At 36.6% G+C, this 25,316-nt stretch overlaps 1 protein-coding gene across 1 annotated transcript; it reads right to left on the bottom strand.

Annotated features, from left to right (window-relative positions):
* Positions 1-3,849: 3,849 nt before the first annotated feature.
* Positions 3,850-25,316, bottom strand: LOC106179217 (uncharacterized). Its single transcript, XM_086997536.1, has 7 exons — positions 25,136-25,316; positions 24,890-24,973; positions 22,681-22,771; positions 22,279-22,393; positions 5,625-5,760; positions 4,800-5,513; positions 3,850-4,568 (listed from the first exon to the last, which is right to left on the bottom strand). Exons 1-7 carry the CDS (start codon positions 25,314-25,316, stop codon positions 4,552-4,554), a joined length of 1,338 nt encoding a protein of 445 aa, XP_086853662.1. The 3' UTR covers positions 3,850-4,551.

Raw genomic sequence — 25,316 nt, 5'->3', positions numbered from 1 at the left:
ATGAACATTAGCGGATCTTCTAACTCCACGTCAAATATGATTGAACGACACAATCTAAAATTCAATTAAATGGGGCAATGATATAAATAATGCAATATACTGCCAGTTAATAAGCTGCTTCTACCAGCATTTGACTTTTTACATCACGATAAAACAAATGATGAGATAAACTGCATACTGACGGGTTTGATTTTTCGTAAATTAAAAGCGGTTCAAGGGGCCAGCGAGTGTGGGAGGGGGTTGTGACTGCGGCCTTAATATGCCACATCTCAGCCAACTCGGAGTGGCATGATTCATAACCGCTACAAAAGTGCAAAGCATTCAGGAAACGTTGCCGCTCTCTCTCCCAAATATAATTAACTAACATAGAAATAAGCTGTCTTTAGCGAGAAATGAAGCCAAATGTGGACAAAACTTAACAAGTGCCATACTATTAATTAATCCGAACTCAGCTTTATTCGCAAATGAATTTGCTGGTTATGATAAAGGGATTATGGTGGATTATGCTCTCTTGTGGCCAGAACAAGGTCGTATATCATCGGCTGCTCAGTCGCATCACCAAACGTTATTATGCTCATAATATGATCGCACGGTCGCTGTATAACTTGGACACATCATACTTAACAACACGTCATTGAAAGCAAAGATCGTCTTTAATGGAAATGTTCTCCGGCAATCAATGGCATCACTGCCGAACATATCAATTTTGTTAAGAATGAGGTATGTTGCTATTATATCGCTCGCATTCTAACTGAAATTTCCCATATTGGAAAAATCTGGATTAAAACCCAACCTGAGACCCCCGGCCAGTTACTATTATTATTACATACCCCAAACCTGATCCAAGCCGTAATTTCTCCCCAGTCTATCCAATACCACTACCACTGCAGCTTCTACATGTAGGTTGGATTTAAGGAGGGAAGAGGAACTGATGCCGTATGCAGCTTCTTAAACGACATTATGTGCGCGGTTAAAGATGGCGAATCACCACTGTGCGTGTGCAGAGAAATGCACAGTATAAGGTCTAAGATTCTCCAGAAATATATCTACGGAAGAATTTGTTTATATATTTATAAATACACATAAAATCAATGTAACTAGGGAGCCTGATGAAAAAATATGTTTTTATGAATTTTTCCCTTTGAGTACTGTATTTAGGCCATTTCAAAATAAAAAAAAATTTTGCCTTCAATATCGATACAATGGGAGCATTTTATTTGTGGTTACGTGATGATTCGATGGCAATCAGTTTCTATGGCAATTTTGTGAGAAGAAAGTTTTAATTGCCTGATCAGTCTCTTGTAATGCAGTGCTATTGCTTTTATGAGGTAAGTTTGCATGGCAATGTGGTCAACGAGATCTTTGTATAACCACAATTTTTGAATTATTTATTATATATAGAATAGCTTGCTGTTTTGTATCTAGCAAATTCTGCTCAAATATAACTCGATAGAATATGTACTGTTCTTTTCATCGTAATTGGTAGGTTAAAGTCTCAGTTCACTAATCCCTGTTTCTTTAAATATATCGTGAACCTCTGATACCCAATTTCTACAGGTTAATAGCTTAAATATTTTGAAGACATAAAAGTAAAATATACTTGTTGTTCTTCCTCACCCCTGTTCTTCTTCACCCTGAAATAAATTAACAGTGCTTGCAGTGTATTTTTATCCCTGGAGCACTATTACATGTACACACACTGGACAATAGAAGTGTCACCCCCTAAATCAGAGTAATAAAAGTAGGCAGATCTTGGATAGTTATAATGCCTGGTCTACTTATAATGTGACTAATGAGTATAAAACCACTGTACCATGGAATTGTATTGTTGGTCTTGTACATGTACACCAAATGCTATTCCTGTCTTCCTCCAATATGGCAAGATACAGGCAATTATCTAACGATTATAGAGGTCAAGTTATCAACCTGAGGAGGCGGAATATAAGCAATGTTAGAATATCTATACAATTGAATTGTTCAGTCAGAACCGTGCAGAGGGTCTGGTCTCGGTTTAGAAACACTGGATCAAGAGACAAACTGCCTCTGATGGGTCGTCCAGGAAAAACTACCGATCGTGAAGACCGACGACTGATTTTGATGTCCAGGTTGTCAAGGTTCGACATTGCTTATCAGTTGACAACACTGACAACAAACACAATGTAAAGAAATCATCCAAATTTTACAACTATCACAATCTACATGATCAAAGACCACTTTACCAAGTGCCAAATATGCCTTTATGTCTTCTCCATTCCAGCTTGCCACAAACCTTCCAATTCACATTCCCACCAAGAAAGAAGTCAACAGAGCATATTGGTTGTTCGAAATTTGACCGAACAAGACTGCTTTTATTACATGCAGGCCTATATAAGTCCAGTATCCTTATCATTTGTCTCCGACCGGGCAATGCAGCGATTCTCAGTTCTGTCAGTCTAAAGCCAGTAAAATTAAATGTATCACCCGTTTTTCAAAATCATTTTGGATAACGCTTACAGTTCAACATTGCCAATATATTAGGGGGAATACTAACGTAAGAATATAGACTACCGGTACAAACCTGATATTCGATGAAATGGAAAATAAAACATTATTTGTTTAGACAGTTGCGAAGATTAGGGCTCACACGATTAAATGGTAATAGGGCATGCATTCAATTCATTTCAGATTATAGATTTTCTGTACCAATATTTTTGTTCCTTTTTGACAGCGTGGAAGTTTTCAGGACCAGCAGGCTTTGCTGTTCTTTTCTTCCGGATTGCGGTTTCAGTTAACTAATATCTTTCTTTTATCTCAATTTTTTGCCCGCTTTCTGAGCCCAGAGGTCCTCCTTTACAACACCCGACGTTCTCTGCCCCACGTTATTTCTACTGTAGTTATACGGATGAATCTCAGTAATGATTTTGGTCGGATTCATAGATTTTCAGACTTTTTTCATGACCACGACAGGCCGATGGGTATGCTTTTATGACATGCTAATTTGTTTATAATATGAACTTTCTATTATCATTCTCCCTGCTACGACGGGTAAGTTGGCATACTTTTACTGTAACTATACTCACATTTATTATCCCACGTCGACGGATTGATGGGCTAGACATGTTTTTATTGCATATTTATTTATTTATTTATTTATTTATTTATTCTCCCAGCTACGACAGGTCAGTTGGCATACATTTACTGAAAATGTATATAAAGTTTAGTATCCCCACGACGACTGGTTGCTGGGCATTGCTTTTTTCGCTATATTATACATACCAGCTTAGAAGAGTTGATGGACATGATTTTATTTGCATATTCATTTATAATTTATTATTCCCGTTACGACGGGTTGGTGGGCAAGGCTCTATACCACATTTTATCTCATTATCCCCACTACGATGGGTTGATGGGCATGCTTTTATTGCACAATTATTAATTAATTAATTAATTAATTTATCTATTTATTTATTTATTTAATCTCCCCCTACGACGGATCAAGATGCATGCTTCTACAGCATATTTATTTACTCATTTTCCCATCACTTAAAATCATTGACTTGTTATTCCCTCCACGCCTCGAACCACTATCCGCGCAAACATACAGATTAAATGTGTCGCGAACCAATCAAATCATACTGCTTGGAATGCTGTTTAAAATAGTGTTTTTCTTGGCCCCGTGTTCAAAATAAATGTCTTTTTTTATTCTTTCATTAACTGTGTCTTAATCATGAATGTCGATATTTTGTGACGGTTTATGAAATGAAATGATTTGGAAACATTACGCTTTTTTGATTTTCAACTGAATTACATGGTTTACCAATGATGTATTATGTGTCGGTACAGAAAAATATAAACATGCAAACCTTTGCGTTCATGCTTGAATTTATTAGCAGCTGAGTTACAAGACAAAAAGGGGGCATCTCGCTTGCAATATACAACTCATACTTGATTTCACGGGTGGAAAATTGCTGTGAGTTGCATTTCTGCCTTTTAGCTGTCCATGTGAAGGTATGTTCATGCAAACAGGGCGCCGCGCCAAAAAAATTCGAGTATGATAGATCACGTGCAAAATCTTTTACGAAATTCATATCAGCCCGTATCTTTAAAAAACTTGATGTAAAGATTTAAGCACATCTGCATCTGAAACATTGTAGAGCGTCCAAAATGCACTGTATTTTTCCAGGCCACTGTGGAATATTTTGTTTTCAAAGTCTGCTTCAGGTATATTAAAAAGTCCAAAAGTATCTTTCTTGTCTCATTTTATACCTTATCTTGATTCTAAGAAAAATTTCAAGTTCTGAAGAGTCAATGTGGTGGACATTGGTTCTATCCATAGTTCCGCTGACATAGTTCCATTGGGAATTGCTGTAAATTCAAAGCAACGCACAAACACTCTTGCTAAAATGATGGAATATTTCGGAAATTAGGGACAGGATTTTCTTTCGAAGTACTCTGTGAAAATTAACATAAAACCTTTATCCTGGTGTCTGGGTGCTACACGAAATACTAACTCTGAGATGAAATTCTTTATCTTTGGATGATTCCGGTATTCTTCTCCAATCCATGCTTCCTTCAACATTTGCTCTTCCCTATTAATTACGGATAATTTATCAAATTCATCATTGATCGGTAGAACAAAACCAAAGTGATGAAAAACAAGCTCAAATGTAATATTAAAGTAGAAAATGCATTTCAACGAACCACTTACGACTTAGTTTGAACATGTTTAAAACACAGATGTCATATTATGTTGGAATATCACATCACTTTAAGCAAGGGTGTATTTCAATGAAGACATTAAGGAGCAACAGTATACAGACCGGTGGTCTGAAGCATAACGTCGTTGCTGCCCGCTGGGAGGTCCTCTACCGTGTTCTTCTCCGCATACTCGATGATGTACTTGTTAATGTCCTTAAGAACACCTACCGACGGTGCTGTGTGATACCCAGCATCGCGAAACACCTGAAGCAACTCCGCAACTGCACCGGCGACGTGAGGTGCTGCAAATGACGTCCCATTATCCGCCCTCCAACCTGTGTTGTCTGAGTGATTGGCGCCCCTAATAGCCGTCCCTGGTGCGTAAATATCGACACACTTTCCGCGGAAACTGTAAGAAGCTAAGCCATCACCAAACTCGGTGGCGCCAACTGTGAGGGCCCTGGGTACGTTTGCTGGGGATATATCACACGAATTGTGATAGTTGGTGAACTTAATATTTCCGGCGGCGGCTACAACTGGAATACCAGCATCCAATACCGCTTCCACGACTTCGTCAATTTTAGGGAGTGTCCCCCTTTTCGATGCGAGTGACATGTTAATTACTGACAGAGTTTTGCTATTTTTTACCCTTATCTCTATCCAGTTCAGTCCTTTCAAAATATGCGACTCAGAACAATTGTTCACCGTGGCGCATACCTTGACGGGGATGAGGGTGACCTCCTTAGCTACTCCAAAGGTGGCGCCACCTAAGATACTGGCTACAAGGGTACCATGACCATCAAAGTCCCTACTGTTGGTAAAGTTTCCGTGCCAACCTGAAATAACACGCACAACTTTGTTGTGAATAGCCTTACTTCTGGATTTTGACTTGTATCTACGCACCTCTCTCTCTCTCTCTCATGCAATATCAGTAGAATAATATATACCTTCTCTCACTCTCCCTCCGAAATCTTGGTGATCAGGATTAATTCCTGAGTCCATGACGTATGCGTCTATACCGGTGCCTTTCGCCCAGGTGAAGAATAGGTTGTCATCCTTGAAGTAATCGATTCTGTCTAAATTCTGCAACAAAAAGATCATTATGGAAAGATATATTACGAACGAGTTTATTTATCTGTTTGTTTGTTTGTTTGTTTAAATGATAATAACTGAGGTTTATTTCTTCACAATACTTGTTATATATTAAACGACAGTATATATATATATATATATATATATATATATATATATATATATATATATATATATATATATATATTCGAGCACGTAACGGTGTGGATAGTTAATTGAAAGGGAAGTATGTTCGCGCACTCTCGATTAACTTTATTCAGGCATTGACTTTTATGCAGTCGTGCTAAACATAACGAGAATACTGCCTGTTTTTCATAGACGGGTTCTTGTTACGTGGGGCATAGTTGGAGGAAAGAATGGCAGATTTAGCTGAAAATTTAATGAAAGGAATGGACGAAATGTTAGAGGAGCCAGAGGAGGACAAACAATCTCAAGATGGCGGGGAAAAACAGTGAAAAAGGACGCGCGTGTAATGTCTTGTCTAGTGGCGACACTAGTGGCAAGAGCTTTTTAGGAAATAAAGGATAGTAAGATGGCAGTCCACATGGTCTTGAGTGATGAGTATAAAGATAGTAATCTATAACCCACGCAGAGTGCACATGGTTTGCAAACAAGCACAAGACATAACATGGTGTCAGAAGCGGTCTCAAGACAAAAGTAAAGCTGCAGTAATAGAGACATAATGGCAACTGGATTTTTACCTCCAAAGTTCAGGGCACGTGATGCCGCCGCGCAAAATGTCGCGTGGAAAGAGGAGGAACTGAAAATGTATCTCCTTGCTGCTGGGTTGGAAGACGCAGAGGACAAACGAAAGGTAGCAATTTTAATATATGGCCTAGATAACAAACACAAAAAGGTGTTTGAGACATTTATCTTCGACAATGAAGAAGATAAAGACGACTTTCAAAACGTATTAGAAAAGTTTGACAAGCATTTTGAACCGCAAAAACTGGTAAAGTTATATATATGAAAAAATTTGATACATGCTATCAAAATGAAGAAGAGAGTCTGTCAGATTACGTATCAAGACTGAGAGAAATTGCTAAGTACTAGTAGGCTTGTTAAGGGGTCAAACGCTGCATTTTATAGTACAAATATCTAACTTGGCATAAATGTTCCTTGGGCCAAAAAAACATTTTTTATCCAAAGAGACACGCTCTATCGATTCATTAATTAGCATAAATTATGCAAATTAGGTGCCAGAATATATAATATTTCATATTCCCATTAATTTTTGGCCTAGAAACATGTATAGATTATCAAACCTGACTAAATTAGGGACAAGGAACCCATTTTTGATCATTTGGAAGCAATTGGTGGCCATTTTGTGTCCCAAATCCAAGATGGCCCCACCCGCCATTTTGAAAGTGGACATAATTTTGCTATTTTATGTTGAATTTTGAAGCGTTTGGTCTATATATACTTTATATATATATCGATTCCTACTATTTTGGGGGTGAAAAAGTCATTTTTGATATTGTTTTGGTGATAGTAGGTGATTTGAATGGACAAAGAGGGTGTTATAAGTGCCTACCACATATGTGTGAACGCTGCAAAACCATGGATATTGATAACCCGTATTCAATATATCTCAGTGCAATTTTTTGTTAAATACCATTGCTATTGGACTATATTATGAGCAAAAAAAAAACACATTTTTACCATTATGGAGGCCATTGGTGGCCGTTTTATCCCTCAAATCCAAAATGGCCACCAAAACCATTTTGAACTTGAGCATAATTCGCTATTATGAAACTACATGTACTACATCTTTGTAAATGAGTAATACGTCGCTTTATATTATTTTCTGGTGCAGAATACATTATTTTTTTCTTAAAATTTGTGCCTCAAATCTAAGATGGCCCTCATACGCCATTTTCAAATTGAGCATTATTCACCATTTTGAAACTATCACACCTTCATAAGCGTGCCATACGTCATTTTTGATTATTTCCTGGTGCAGAATGCATTTTCGGTTTCATAAAATGTAAATAGAAACTTTTATAAGCCTCCAAATAAATATAGGATTCGGTTGCTACATGGGCCTGCAGTTTATATGTACAATGAGTAATCCAATTAGTACAAAACTTCCAATCTATAAAACAAGTGTCAGCAAACAAAATGGCTGAATTAAAGCAAAAGAATACATCTTTGACTGCATGAGGAAAATTGTTAGCCATTATTTTGATCAAAACCAAGTGATGGTTGCATGCCGCTATTTTAATAATTTGGTGTAATTTATAATCTTTGAACTGTGGGACCCTCATTCACTTGTATTAGGTAAAATGGTACTATTCTGGGGGCTCTAAAGTAATTTTCCAGTGCTAATTTGGTGACAGAAGATAATAAAAAGGTAATATAAGGTTGTAAAATAAATTCCAAGATGAGTTTCGTTGAGTCTGTTACAAAAATGTGGAACCCAAACCACATGCTCAAATATATAATCTACATTTATCTTAAGTGACCATCCACTAAAAGATACTGAATACTCAAATGAAAGCAATAAATATATATACATAGTGGTATTATATTATTAATCTTTTACTGGTCAATGTGAACCAAAAAGCCACATGCACATTTATGTCCCAGTCACTGGGGCTTGCATTCGCATGTTAAATATAGCCCAGAAGATTTGAAGGGTGAAAAATGTGTCGTCTTATAATACTACGTAACTTGGTTAGTTGTGTTGATGCGTAAATGCCCGTGAAAGACAAGCAAATGGACTTTGCTTTGAAATAGCTCTAGATCTTGTCTGCAAAATCATCCAGCAGCACAGCAAAAAGAAACATGCATGGTCAGCTCTGGTAGGCCAATAAGACAACAGCTAGTAAGAATTGAGGTTTTGTCAGTGTCCTATGAGAAACAATATATTAAAATCCAGTTTCCAGAGAAACATTAATGCACGAGAACATGTCGCATCAGAGGAAAGTGGTATCTTTACACAAAAAGAAGGAATCTGCAAAACCAACTAGAAAGCAGCAGCTGCGCAGGAAGGCAAGAGGGATAAAGCAAAGAAGTCGAGGAAGCAGCCATTTTTCCTAGTTGACAGTGCCAGTGATCATTCCTAGCATGATTTGGCCAGACAAGTCATCTTACTACCAACAGAAATCCATAAGGCGACTACATAGTTCTCATTGTTTCCAATGTACGAACAAGCACAAAACATCTACAGTATATGACAACTACAGGAATATTCATCTTGGAATCATCTTAAAACACCTTATGCCTTTTTTATTATCCTCTGGCACCAGAGTAACACCAGAAATTAATTATGTACTTACAAAATAGTAACAATTGATGTATTACGATCATATGTAAGTCCAACAGCTCAAAAAAGATAAATTATGCCATAATTTTTAAATAGAGACAGGCTCTTGGATATGAACAACAGAATAGCTAACAGTAGTCACCATAAAGTTGAATCCTCCATGCTGGTCTCTTGCACTTAATCTATGTCTGGCAAAACCATTTTAAAATTGTTATATTACATATATTTGCACAAATTTGACTTCAAGACGTATACAAGTGAAGGTGAAGACGTAAGCCTGTATTTGTGTTGGAGTCTTTTAATATTTACTTTTTGTATTATATCTCAGAAGAGATAAGACATCAACGTCAACTGGGGACATGAATTTCTTCACATGGGGGGAGGAAGAGGGGCAGTTGAGTGACAGTTCAGGTGAGAAAGCTAATCCAGACATTATGTTTACTGATATTGACGCTGAACTACAAAATATGGAAGTTTGTGGACCGCCAGTGTTTGAAAAGTTGGCCGAGACTTTGAACAAAATAAGTGAGAAAGGAATGGTTGACGTGAAAAGGAAAGAAAAGGAAAAACAATTCAAACGTCCAGAAAATTGTAGTGGTTTAGTTGTTCCTAAAGTGAATTCGCAAATATGGTCTGGGCTAAAACCTGAAACAAGAAACAAAGATTTTAAATTTCAACAAATGCTTACTACACTCAATAGTGCCATGGTGCCTTTTATTAATATCACAGATATGCTCCTCACAGGCATGAAAGAGAAAACTGACCTGATCCTGTCCAAAGAAGCAATGCCTGAGCTGTTAGATGGATTGATTTTAATGAATGCTGCGGTACATGATGTTAACATGATGCGGAGAGCAGAGATTAAGCCAGAGTTACAATATGAGGCCATGAAGGCCCTAGTACCAAGTTCTAACCCGGTTACTGATCTACTGTTTTGGAGTGACTCCAATAAAATTGTAAAGGAAGTTGGGGAGGACAAGAGATTGACCAGGAAAACTCAGCAGTACAGGCAATATTCAGGGGGAAAACGGTTTCAGCCTTATGGAAGTGAAGGGAGTGCCCAGGCCAAACCTCATTTTTAGGCAAGTGGCCAGTGGCGAGAAACTGGGAACAGAACAGAGAGAGAGGGAAAGGGATCATCCAGTACAGAGGGAAGACAAAATATCGCCACAAAGGCCAGAACCCCTCAATCAGGAAATAAATGTAGGTACTGGCACATTTAGAGCAGGGAACATTAAAAAAACTTACATTATTGGGAACAGGTGACTTCTGATAAGAATATTTTAGAGGTGGTTAAAGGCTGTGTGTTGGAATTTTTAGATACACCACAGCAAGTGAAGGAACCAATATCTATAAACTTTAATGAACTTGAAAAGGATATTATTAATGGTGAAGTTAATGTTTTAATCAGGAAACGTGTGATAGTAGAAAGTTTAGAAGAACAAAATCAGTTCATTTCAACTATTTTTATTCGACCAAAACAGATGGGAAACATAGAATGATTTTGAATCTGAGAAACTAATGAATTTATTGTATATCGACATTTTAAGATGGATAGTATTCACACTTGTACAAACTCTATGGTACACACTTGTTACATGGGGTCAGTAGATATTCAAGATGCATATTATTGTATCCCAATAAGGGCAGAATATAGAAAATACTTGAAATTTTGATGGGGAGGAAAACTATATGAATATGTAGTTATGCCCATGGGGTTGGCTTTTGCGCCCAGAATCTTTACAAAGTTGATGAAACCTGTGTTGGCATGTTTAAGACAAAAGGGGCACGTTGTCAGCATTTATATAGATGACATTTACATTCAGGGTGATACCTATGAGAAATGCAAAGAGAGTATTAATCAAGTATTACACATGTTAACATGTCTAGGATTTACCTGGAGTAGAGAAAAATCATAAGTGGTACCCCAACAACAGCTGTTACATTTAGGTTTTATTCTCAATTCAAATAACTTAAGAATCAGACTGAGTGAGAGCAAACTAGAAAATGTCAAAGCATTAGGGAATAAGGTCATAAAAAGAGAGAAAGGGGAATTATGTACCATTCAAGAAGTGGCTCAGTTGAACTATGGTTTCATGTTTACCTGGTGTGGAATTTGGAGAACTTCACTATAGACATGTTGAAATAGACAAAATACTTGCTTTAAAAATAGCCTGGGGAATTATCAAGGAAATATAACCTTATCTCTCAAGGCATTAGATGACATACACTGGTGGGGAAATTTGTTTAATATAGGTCGAAAAATCTTCAGGGAAAACCCACATTTTACTTTACGAACGGATGCCTCCCTGCAAGGCTGGGGGGCAAGTTTAGAGAATAATACAACAGGTGGACGTTGGATAGAGTTGGAGAAAGGAGCACATATTAATGTGTTAGAATTAAGAGCTGCCTTATATGGGCTAAGAGCCTTATGTGAAAACAAAGAAAACCAACATATTCTGTTGGAAATGGACAATTCTACAGCAGTTGCATATATAAATAATATGGGGGGCACACACTCAGTTCAATGTAATGAGCTCAGTATAGACATCTGGAATTGGTGTAGACAGCGTGGAAACTGGTTGAGTGCTGCTCATATTTTAGGAGTGAATAATGTAAAAGCGGATAAGGAGTCAAGATTTTTTAATGACAGGACAGAGTGGGCCGTAGATCCTGTAGTTTTTAATAACATGAGTTCTCATTTAGGGAGGCCTACTATTGATTTGTTTGCTTCAAGAATTAACTGTTAAGTAGATAAGTTCTATTTCTGGAGACCCGATCCGTCAGCAGTAGGAACTAATGCATTTATACCTGATTGGAGTAAACATGATATTGCTTATGCATTTCCACCTTTCAGTGTGATTCAGCGGGTGGTGCAAAAGATTGCAACGGACCAGGCGGATGTGATTGTTATTGTGCCCGACTGGCCGACACAAGCATGGTACACTCGATTAATGAGCTTGCTGATGACGCATCCAATATTACTTCCAAGGAGGAGGAGTCTTCTGCGCCTCGAACACAATCGGGAGCGGGAACATCCGATGTGGAGAAAAACAAGGATGATGGCTTGACGGTTATCAGGGAAAAGCTCATTAAAGAAGGAATTTCAGACATACCTAGGAACATTTTTATGCAGTCGTGGCGAGTCAGCACAAGGAAACAATATAAAACTTACATTAGGAGATGGGAAACATTCTGTGCTGGAACAGATATCGATATCTTACAACCAACTGTGTCACAAATACTAGATTTTTTAACAGTTTTGTATGAAGAAGGACTACAATATAGTGCCATCAGTACAGCAAAGTCGGCATTAGCAACTTTTGTGACTGTAGACAGTAGTTTTAGTTTAGGAAAGCATCCATTAATTAAAAGATTTTTAAGAGGAGTTTTTCAAGTTAGACCAGCGTTCCCCCGATATACGTCCACATGGAATGTGGATAAGGTATTATGTTGGCTGGATAGTTTGGGATCAGTAGAGCAATTAAGTTTAAAACATCTTACATGTAAGTAAGTCATGTTAATGTTATTGGTTTCAGGACAGAGGTGTCAAACAATACACTTGTTAGATCTTAGACAAATTACATTAGAAAACAGATCAGTTCATTTTGTTTTAGACAAATTGGTGAAACAATCAAAACCGGGAATAAAACAACCAGTATTAGTTTTTCCAGTTTTAAAGATAATGTGAGGTTGTGTGTTGTGGCTACACTAATAAAATACATTGCAAGAACTGCAACTGTAAGGACAGGTTCAGAATTGTTTATTAGTTATGTGAAGCCTCACAAGGCAGTTAGCAAAGACACGATTGAACGATGGGTACATACGATAATGGCTTCAGCGGATATAGATGTTCACAAGTTAAAACCTCACAGTGCGAGGGCAGCATCTACTAGTAAAGCGAAAGAAATGGGTATTCCAATGAATGTAATAATGAAAGCAGCAGGTTGGAGTAATGCTAGTACTTTTAGAAAATTTTATTATAGAAATATTAGTGAAGAAACAAAATCTTTGTTTGCCAAGGCAATTACAAAATAAAAGGTGTTAAATAAAATGGTTGTTATATCTTACTTGGAGTTATGGGATCATAAGTCTCTATTTTAAAAAAAATTGGTAAAATAGATATGACCACTCATCATACTTTGAAATCTCGCATAATCTCGGAATGTCCCGTTAGGACAGAATTGAAAGTTTAAACGAGACTTACCTGTAAGTTCAAGTTTGATTTTAATTATGTCCTATCGGGAACATGAGAGATTAGGCGCCCACCCACCCACCCATTATTGTCAGGGGATTTATACACATCATGAGTGGTCATATCGTGTTAAACTATGCCTCCTGGAAATGAAACGCATTCTCGCCTAATTTCTCATGTTCCCGATAGGACAGAATTAATATCAAACTTCAACTTACAGGTAAGTCTCGTTTAATCTTTCAATTGTAAGTGTAATAATCACAGAATTTAGAATATTATACATTTTTTTATACATAAAAAACCATCAGTATGCTGTTAGATATAACAAGTTATTCGAGGTAGAGGTTGGAGGGGGGCAAGGTCATGTCAAAGGTAGGTCTCGAACTTAAGATGTACCTGTAACAGGGCGATTCAAGAACACTTACCTTACTGTCTTACACGCGAACTACTACGCAGACGAGCTGAAGTTGCAAACTCTCCATTTTTTGTCTTATATATGGCTCACAAATTGGATTTTCATATACATTTATAATTGTATCATTTAAAGATGCACACAAAGTCAATTTAGTCACAAAAACCAACCAAATGCCAGAATATAGTTTCAAGTAGTATATCTAAGAGAATTACCAAAAGGCATTGTGTAATTTTACCCGAAAATGATGTTTGAACGGATTTTTCTGCTGGCATTCTAAGCTGTATGTCAATGGGGCAGGAAAGTAGGTCACGAAAATAGGTTAAATTTACAACCAAAAATACAAAGAAAGGAGCAGTCTAAAGGTCTTTTGTGGCTGGTCGAGTGATCTATTCATTTAATCCCTAGGCTTGTCGACTTTATTTGAGTCATATAAGAATCTAGTAGAAGTGGTTTACATGTGTTACTGGGAATCCACGATCTACTGATGCTCGGTTCGTATATGCACCTTTAAGCGTATAATTGCATAGGGATAGGACTTTGAAATGTCCAGACTTCTATAACTGTCATAGTAACAGGAATAAAAGTCCGCCAGTTATACAAGTCCTACCTAATAAAATCAAGAACCAGGAACCTAAGTCTCAGTAGGACTACTATTCCCAAGTAATGGTAGCCCTACGGACAATCATTACCAGGAACGGACCTCGGTTCCTGGGGGACTTGGATATCTGTTACACCGGTTGCCCCAACCGGTCGTAAGTCAGGCGTAGCAAATCGCTATGCCCGAGAAAAGCCAGTTGCACCAAGGTATAGATAAAGTACCAGGCTCTGAGCTTAACGAGAAAAAGAGCAGATAATTGTCTCGGCGAAGCGTGGAATCGCCATGCTTGCGCCTGCTTCCAACGAGCGAAGCTTTCGAGATACGGGACCAGGTGGATGCAATCGCCATTGCAAATACCAATTGATCGCTGTGCTTTCGAGTGCGGTCGCTATTTGCGAAGCTTTTGAGTTACACAGACCAGGGAGATGAGAAAGAATTTGAATGGAAGAATGTTACATACGCAACCAGACATGAGCTTGATGAAGTATACAAAAATGGTCAAAAAGGTTGTCCCACCCCCTTTCACCTGTACTTATATTTACAAATAATAACCTCACAGATGTAAATTGTTATAAACGGTGCTTTTTATTCCAGATACCATGTCCGACATGATTAATGGTTCTGAAAATACAAAATTTTATACCTTTTTGTCAAATTTTAATAAATATTTCTTTACATCTGTAGTGAATCATTGGATTTGAGGGGGTACCTGTTATAAATTTGACTAAATTTGTGACATTTGATGGCCTCTTTTCAATTTAAAAGTCCACAAAGGCGCCAAATTGGACAAGCTCTGCCCAATGCCTGGGATATTATTCCAGGTGAAACTCTGAAATACTTGTCAGAAAGAATGCCTTGCCGTCCCATAGCGCTGGTAGCAGCCAGATAAAGCCAGACGCACCACAGACCATTGCTGTGACTACGCACTGATACATAAGGGTGTATTTTCAGAGATTTAGATCGATCCAGGGATTAAAATTTAGATCGACCTAACTCCCTGGGGGTTCTCGCTAAATTGCAGTCAGCCGAGCGGGCACCATAGTCAATTACCCCCTTACAGCTTTTAGTAGGCGGGACAGACGCTTAAGCCGGCCAAGCTGACAGTAATCTAGTGAGACTCCCCACAGGGATAGATCGATCTAAAAATCTATGGAAATGGGGTGTAAGCGTCTTTTTTTTTTGGGGGGGGGGGGGCGAAAAACTCTTTGGCAGGTGATAATTTGAGAATGTGGAGATCCAGCATTAATTGGGTGGATTCAGTTAAAGAACTGGTGCAACAATTACACTGAAGAGATTATTAAAATACCATTTAAATCTTTGTTGTCATTTATCAGTCGGAAAACTATACTAAATGTTAAGTCTGTATTACCTTTTTAGTGCTCAAAATTGTAGCTTTTTAAATAGTAGCTGATAGTAGCTTTTATTAACCCTGTAGAATAATGAATTAAAGACACATTTGCCACTATGAGTTTTTACGGAGATACACCGTAGAGCCTGAATATGCCCGGTGTAACATGAAAATCTGACTCCCATGAAAATTTGACTCCCCCTCCACAAAACTTCATAAATCTTATTTTATTTGAGTATATGACTGTGATCTTGTAGTTTGTAAAATAGAGGATTCATTGGCACTTTTTTTAGTTTACAGGTGAAAATTTCCACGAAAAAATAGAAAAATTAAAGGACAATGGTCATGGCGTCAGAATGGCCTGAACGGAACATATTCTTCAGAAAACATGCCCAACTAACGACATCTTTATCCAAATACACAAGTTAAAAGCTTATTTTGTAAATTTTGGACTTAAAAAAAAAACGTCCTATTTGCTCGGCCTGGGAGTTATTGAGCTTCGTGGTCACGTGGTCCGATGACGACAATAGTGCCACCGGCGAAGCCGCATTGTCTACCTGTAAGATGACTTTTCTGGCTTCTGATAAAAGTTTATACTCATTCAAATCTCTTACCAGAGGGGTCTAAATCCTCGTGAAGCTGTGTAAAACCATTTCCCGTCTATTCAATTCTTTAACAAGCATTTAATTATGCTTATTGCAAGTTGTATAAAACACTCCATTTGAATGACTTAAGGGTACTGTTGATTATTCCATATGAGGTCCATGTTAATTGTGAAATTCAATTTATTTTATTAAATCGCTGACGCCCCGTCTTGCATACTTTTTATTAAACTGAGGTAATCAATGCCTGTTACCCTTACAAGTCCTATCTTAATCATCCATCTAACTGGGACTTCCTTTGTCTTGACTTTGTCTTGCGAGTATCGAACGCACTCTCGCTGGCGATATTTATCTCAGGTAAAAATCTACCTGTGCGTTAGTTTCAAAGAGCAGCTCCCGCAGACCTGGGGGTACTGGATAAAATCTGAACACAAGGTTTATTGAGGAGCTAGAGAAACAAAGGAAGAATTTTTCCTGCAGAGCTTCATAGGAATCTTAACACTGACTTGATCCAGCTTAGACCTCCAAACTAACAGGGTAAGATGGGCAATTTTCACAAACAAATAATAAAACTATATTTCAGTTAGCCTCCTTTTAACCCTCAATCACCTTTCAGGGGCCTCGCAGGCCCGGACCCATGTATCTTTTGCTCTCTCTTCGTTCGCATGAGGATTTGAGCTTGGTCCTTTCATGTATTCCTCAAGCAACTTATACCCCATCAATGGATTAATAATTAGTTTTGAAATAATTTACACCATATGTAGAAATTAACTTTTCCAAAAGTTAGTCCCATTTCCTGGGAACCGGGCCTCTGATGCCCAGTCCCTTGATAATTTTACTTCCACATGGGATAAATAAGTCTATGTAACCTCAAATATCTTTGGTATCAAATGCTTTACACAAGCAATATCATGTGTGCTATGACTATCAGTATGGTCAATGAAATCTGCCTGTGAAAGATTCAAGACCTGGAGGAATTATTATTTATGAGTAATCAGTCACCTTGGTCACCTGATATGCAGATATCAGTTTAAATCTATCATTATTACATACCTGATAGACTGCGCTACCTTTGCGAAACTTTCCATTTTGAGAAAAAAAAAAGATTTTTCCGCATGTTCCATACACAGTGTATACTCACCCAGGTGGAGGTAAAGCGAGCAAAGGATCGTTGTAACATGAAAATCTGACTCCCCCCATGAAAATCTGACTCCCCCTCCACAAAACTTCATAAATCTTATTTTATTTGAGTATATGACTGTGATCTTGTAGTATTTAAAATGGAGGATACATTGGCACTTTTTTTTAGTTTGCAGGTGAAAATTTTCATGAAAAATAAGAAAATTAAAAATGTGCACTTTACCGCCCATTGTCTCCCTTATGAAAAAGCTATTTATTTGATATTGGATGATCATTTCTACATCTTTCCTTTAAATTTTCTTTATGAAGATTATATTGGAAATATTTGAAAGTTTGATGGTAAAGTATTGGGTGAAAAAAATAAAAAAATAAAAAACATGAAAAAGAAGAAAATTAAAAATGTGCATTTTATCACCCAATAACTCCCCTATAAAAAAGCTATCTATTTAATATTTGATGATCATTTCAACACCTTTCTTTAACTTTTACTTTATGAAGATTATATTGGAAATATTTGAAAGATTATAGGGAGTCAAAATCCTATGGGTACAAGAATGCAAATTTATTATCCATTTAAAATCATCAATCCCCATTTTTCATTCAGCTATGGGAAAAATGAGAAAAACAACAGCAAATATAATGGGAGTCCATAGGAGTCCAAATCCCATGCATATGAAAATGAAGAATTTCGTAAATTATGTTCACCCAGTATTTTACCATTCAAACTTTCAATTATTTTCAATATATTCTTCATAAAGTATCCTAAAAGAAAAGATGTCAGAATGGTCATCAAATAACAAATAAATAGCTTTTTTATAGGGGAGTCATTGGGTATTAGAATACAAATCCTTAATTTTTCATGTGTTTTTTTTCACCCAATTTTTTACCATCAAACTTTCAAATACTTTCAATATATTCTTCATAAAGTATCCTCAAAGAAAAGATGTCAGAATGATAATCAAATATCATATAAATAGCTTTTTCATAGGGGATTCCTTGGGTGGTAAAATACAAATCTTGTATTTTTTTTTTTTTTTTTTTTGTTCATGAAAAGTTTTACCTGCAAACTTTTTTTTTGGGGGGGGGGAGTCAAAATTTCATAGGGGGAGTCACATTTTCATCATGAAAATCTGACTGGGGAGTCACATTTTAGGGGAGTCAGATTTTCATGGTACACCGGGCCTCCGAGGCCCGGTTTCAGGATTTACGTAGGGTTCCATTTCCTTGTGGATGAGGGTTAAATAAGTATATATCGTTATGGGTAAATTAGAATATTCATTAAATCGCGAGAATATTTTTGACTTAAATGATGATTTTATTATTAATGGAAATTAATTAAGCTACTATATGTGGTTCATTTGCTGTGATTACGCTGCCGTTCGTGTTTTGCGTTAGTCTACATTTTGCTGTACGTGCTCAGAATTTTTTAAAATCTGTGCGTACAATTTTTGCAGGTCTGGTTACGCCCTTGTTATGTGATGAAAGTCTAAATTTGGCAATTAGTTCCTTTGCTTATTTAAATAGACTTGCAGTGTAAATTTTTCAACAAGATGTTGGTGCAATAGCCCTTCACTCTTTGTGGATATTTCCCCCGTCAAAGTTTCTCTTAAATTATCTTTCAATCTTTACTCTTTCAAGGGCAGTATAAATTTATCTGAAATTTTTTTGTGAAAACTTAATGACAAGCCAAGTGTCTCAAGTTCATTCCGTACCCAATTTTTATCCAAGCAATTTTTTTCTTGAGTAGATCTTTATAGCACGCTGTTATTATACAATTTTTCGAAGAGGGGATTTAAATCAATATTACAAAAAGTTTAGCTTCATACTTAAAAGAATTGGGTATCCACCGCTTTTCATAATATACAATGAACTTAGTAATGAGTAGTGCTCTTTTTTTACACCCAACATTCTTTTAAAAATCCCTGTTTGCCTTTCTTATATCGCTTACCAGGTTAAATCTCCATGCATGATTTAAAATATACTAACGTACGTAAAACTGCACATTTAGTAATCGCATGAAAGTAATGATTTTTTACATGCTTCTAGTAGCAAACAATGCTCTTTTACCTTGATCTGCTACATGTTTTTCGGTTTGACTAAGCTTACAAATTTGCAAAAAGTTTTGCGTACAGACGCAGAACTTGCTTTTCCAAGTTATAAAATGATAAATCTTTTTAATTATTTTACATGTCAGATGAAATAACCTTCGGAAACAAATCCTTAAAGCATAAACGAATTAGGATTACGAACCATTTTATTACAGCAGTTACCAATTTTCCTTCAATATACCCCTCTTTTTATGTTTTTCCTCAACACGTTTTCATCCACAGAAGTAATGCCTGGGCATACGCATGCTTCAAGCTACCCTGAGAGCAATTACTTTTATTAATGTTCGCAACCGTGTTTGAACTCAATTGTTAAAGATATTGATATTTAACGTCATTTACAAATACCAATAATATAACCCCATGAAATAAATGAGATATATTGAAAAATATGAAAGCCCACCAAGACGAGTTTGATACCTGTTATTACCTGGCTTGGGAAGTGCAGCGGTGCATAATTAAAAGGTTTAATTGTTAACGAGCTCTTGGTTAACTACATGTACAATGCATTTAAAATGCATCAGCAGTAAGCTTGCCAACTGATGACAGACTATCATCTTTTGATATGATCTAAACCACCTGAGGTGACCATGATCTCATCGCATCGCAACTATTGTCACCGAAGTTACTAAGTTACGGAAGACCGCGTCACAGACAAAGAAAAGATTGTGAACGAGTCCTGCAATTTGGGTGAATCCCACGGCAACACACTGAGGCATAACGACAATTGCTCAACTCTGTTCAACACAATTTTCCTAAACTTCTCTGTCTGTATGCACTTGCAGCTCAGTTGAGTCTTACAAATAAATATATGTAGACCTTTATCCTAATTGTCGTCACAGTACCACGTGACCCAGATCTGTTGCTTCATTTATGCATATTGAGGTGAGGTTTACTAAAATGCTTTTTGTCTACTAATAGATTGTTTTTATAATTCTTAAAAGGCAAAGGCGGGGATCGATTAAAACATAATTGTATTGTATAGATTAAGTGCTGGATCTTCAGAATTCGAGAAATGGATTTTATATTACTATAATTGTCCTTTAAAATGTGCACTCAACCGCCCATTGTCTCCCTTATGAAAAAGCTATTTATTTGATATTGGAATATAATTTCCAATTTTCCTTTAAATTTATTGTATGAAGATTAAATTTAAAATATTTACAAGTTTGATGGTAAACTATTGGGTGAAAAAAACTAAAAGGAAAACATGAAAAATACAAAAATTAAAAATGTGCATTTTATCACCCAGTGACTCCCCTGTGAAAAAGCTATCTATTTAATATTTGATGATCATTTCAACATCTTCCCTTTACTTTTACTTTATGAAGATCAATTGGAAATCTATGAAAGTTTGATGGTAAATTTTTTACCATCAAACTTTCAAGTACTTCCAATATAAACTTCATAAAGTATCCTAAAAGGAAAGATGTTGAAATGGTCATCAAATGTCAAATAAATAGATTTTTCATAGGGGAGTCCTTGGGTGGTAAAATAAAAATCTTTAATTTTTTTAGAGGTGTATTTATTTGAATCAATTTTATTTTCGATTCCAAATAACTGAACTTACTAACTAACTAACTAAATTGATAACTTCAGCTAAATTGATAAATACAAAGCCGTGGGAGTCAGTATCTAAACATGAAAGTTAACATGTAGGTGCTGAAATTAATAATAATAAAGATCTTCTTATAAGGCGCCTTACGTGCTACCTCAAGGCGCCTTACTATAATGAATAATATAACTCAAATAATTAAAATGTACAATATTTAAAACTAAAACACTTGGAAACCATTTAAAATTAACACTACTAAAAACATTATTAAAATATATAAAAAACTAAGAAATATAGACAGATTTAAAAATGTGAGTTTTTAAGAAGGGATTTAAAACTGTCAAAGTCGTCTGCTTTTCTTATAAAATTTGGTAAGGAATTCCATAATTTGGGGCATAGATTATAAAAGCCCGATCTCCATAACTTTTGAGACACCCCTTCTCTAAAATAGTTCTAAAATAAAGTCATTCTCAGTATTTAAATGTGTAGACCGCCGTGGTGAGTTAAAACAGATAAGATCAGATAAATATTATGGTCTTTGTGTATGTATCACCTTAAAAATAATACAAAGTACTTTATAACCAATCCTCTGCTTCACAGGCAGCCAGTGTAATTCTTTCAGAATGGGAGTGATATGGTGTGTACTATTGCACTTTATTTGACAAACCAGTCTTGCAGCTGAGTTTTGAATAACTTGTAATTTTTTTATCTGATAGTCACATAATATCATACCAAAGAGGAGACTATTGCAGTAATCTAATCTTGATCATATAAACGCATGCACTAATTTTTCAGTGGTTTGGTTATTTAACACTTTCATTATTTTTCCAATGCAAATTAAGAAAAGCCTTATTTTTGAATACAAAAGAATTACTTTTTATGGTAGAGGCCTGAGGTTTTGTTGCATATATTTTTCTGTTAAGACACTCCTATACCCTTATAAAAATTACCTTTGCACCCTAGACAGATGGAGGAAGGGAGCAAGAATAAATACTTAGACAAGTGAAACATTATTAGAGCATAGGTCCCAACCGAATGTACGGGCTGCTTGGAGTTTGTGCGTGAGGAGCACGTCCATCGTGCGATTTTTGAAGGACGCAAACAGCACGTAGTAACTTTTCTATGTGATCAACAGCCGCTACGTGCGATCTAGCTACGTCCTAGCCGGACGCAAGGAACCTAAAAACCGTGCGTCCAAAACGTAGTTGGGACCTAGGCTTAACACACACACACACGCACAAAATCTGTAACGTATACGCCTGCATGAGCACAGTGATATTTACCCATGATAAGCTGGCAGCGAAAGGCCCTGCACGATGGTATGTAGCTAACGACAATGTTTTATCTTGTTCGATATCCTCAAAAACATCTTGAAGCTGGCGAAGTTGTTGGAGGTCGCTAGCGAAAATAAGAAGTGTTTCAGCAACGATAACAAAAAATGAAATGACATAAATCCATACGTATTATGGATATTTGAAATGAAATTCTTTCCAAAACATACTAAGCAAATTAACTTAAACAATGATGTATATGAATGATGATGCTGGGTAATAATATAAATGAAATATCATAAAAATAAAATATAAAATCAAATTTCGAACAATGAATCTTATATCAAAATTAAAAGTTCGTTATAGTCGAGTAGAGTTCTTCATAAAAAAAGCATGAGTGAAAGAATAAAATACCTATCGTCTATATCCCTCAATATAACGTAGATAAGTTCCTCACTGAAATCCAGTCTTTCATGGAAGCCCCGTCCTTCCAAAATGCGACTAACTGTAAAAAGCGCAAATCTGAAACTGTTAGAGGGTGTATGTGCCAGGGGCAGATTGAGGCAGTCTACTTGGTCTTCGGGAAGACGGTCAGATTTTCAAGTTTACATTGACGGGTATTTGATTTTCTTCTGTCGGAAGACGGTCAAAAATGGAGGATGGATCAACAAAGATAATTTGGAAGACTGTCAAAAATATCTCTGGATCCACCCCTGTGTGGAATGCATGTATTTTGCCTATGAAAATAACCGACTCTCTGTAATAAGTACGCTATACTGCCTCAAATAGCGGACACATCTGCATGCAATAGGTGGTACAATTTGTTGTATACTACACGTTACAGTTTCATATATATTCATTTATACTGTGTTGTAAGAACATTTATTAAGTAATTCAACATGTTTTTATAGTAAAGTTGGTTGAAGACACCCTGAGCTTCAGAGCTAACTTGACACTAACCTTTTCACTGTAGCCTATCTCCATCGTGTCAAGTAACCTCTGACCAGATTCGAGTGCCCCCGCCGCCCGCCAATCAAATTTAAATCCCGCACTCAATGACTCATTGAACGATCTAGCCAATGAACGCGAATGAGTCAAAGCGCGCTTTGGTCAAATCCGGACCAATCAAAGATAAGGCTGAATATCAGGGACTTGCCGTAACCTGTGGGCAGCACGCAAAATACATCATCCCTCAGTAGATAATGATGCAGGGCATCATACTGCTCTGGTTTCAATTCCGATAAACTCCAATGCTTTCTTTGTGTACGGTTATGCACTCGGAACCAATCGGAACTACTCGGATGTCTCCGCACTCGACACTAACTATGTTGTTAGTATGGAGCTTGCGGAATCAGCCGAGGATTGCCGATTGACGATCAACCAATCAGCGTTTTCACCAAACTTTGGTGAAAAATTTTGAAACATGGATTCGATTGGCTTATATAAAATAGGTCAAACTATTTTCGTCAGAGGTTACTTGACACGATGGAGGCTACAGTGAAAAGGTTAGTGTCAAGTTAGCTCTGAAGCTCAGGGTGGTTGAAGATCGTTCTTGGGCTTCAGATGTCTTCCAAAATTCTTTTTATCGAATTTTAAGAAAAACGGGCATACTGGTACCTTTTACGTTATGACTAAGTTAACTAGATTTGACTCGTGGCCGACAGTTTATCTTCTGAGCTTTTTTTAACCTTACACATCATCAAATACCACAAACATGTTATATATACCGGATGGTGCCGATAAGGAAGGTACAACATCTTTAAGCTTTGGTCATTCGAATGCTCTCTCATGCTCTTGCATCATGTAAGACGGAAATGTACATCCCCAAGATTTCTAAGAATTATTGGTGATATAATCAGAACACACTTTTGGTCCTTAAAGTCGTTCAAATCTGATAAATTGAGAAGTATCTTATATAAAATGGGTTCGGTGTACCGCAATGTAAATATCTGTATTCCGTAGATATCACGGTTAGCTAGAATTTGGAAAAAGGAATCGAGATCTTTAGTTACCGGTATTTGAAATGCATTTTGGGTTGTTTTAATTTGACAATTTGATTTTTTCAGGCAGTTTGTCCTAAAGATAACAGTGTATAGCAAGACGGAGAAATCTCCCGGAAGGAGGAATTGCCATCAAAAAATTTACACCCACGACGTCGATGATTCTTCACACGAAGTTTTGCATTACATATACGTGTCATGAAATTAAGATGATATCTTTACTGTTTATAACCAGTCATTTTTATCCGCAGTCATTCACACTTCTTCTGCCTTTCATCACAGATATACAACGGACAAGAACTACTCCTGTTTCACCTAATTCAGGGGAACAAAGCTTGCTTAATTGCATACATGTGTCATTAATTGAAAGACACACAAGTGACTTAATTCAACTATAGAATCGTTATTTTATGATCGTCTTTATCACAATACGCAATGTAAAATCGGAAACAGAGTACACGAAGTGAGCGCTTCATCCCTTAATACTGCGTCTAATTTTAAATGATATATATTTTATGTTCGTTTGAGTGTAACGAATAAGAACATAACTGTTATAATTAATCCCGGAATAAAACTGAATCTAATTAATTGAATTTTCAAACAATTCAAAGTGGTGTTCCTACTTTTTTCGTAATCGCCACCAGGTCGAAGCCGGGCAATGTACTGATTGGGAATGGCATTTCCATCCGTGTGGATTATCAGAGGCACTGGAAATGCAAAGTTAAAATTTAAAAAATTAAACAAATCTTATAGGAATATGATATTGAATATGAACGACACAAGAAAAGCACGATAATGATCTTTTGTACTTTGAATTAGAGAAAAAATAATGTCATACATTTTTTTTATATCAAAACTTTAAAAGTTACCTAAACCTTCCTCTTCATCGATATCTAGCAGTCCCCTCTTCTTCATATCCCTATAAATTTTATCGGGGATTTCTCTTTCCATCGGCTTCTCTTTCTCTAGCTTGTCCTCAGTCTCATTGGCAAACAACTCTATCGCGAGTAGCGTATAAAGCACGAAGGCGAAAATCAAAAACAATTTCAT

Source organism: Lingula anatina, chromosome 10, assembly GCF_051362555.1.
Source record: "Lingula anatina isolate TDL-2025a chromosome 10, LinAna3.0, whole genome shotgun sequence".
NCBI classification, from domain to species: domain Eukaryota; kingdom Metazoa; phylum Brachiopoda; class Lingulata; order Lingulida; family Lingulidae; genus Lingula; species Lingula anatina.
This window is presented reverse-complemented; position numbering and strand designations above follow the sequence as displayed.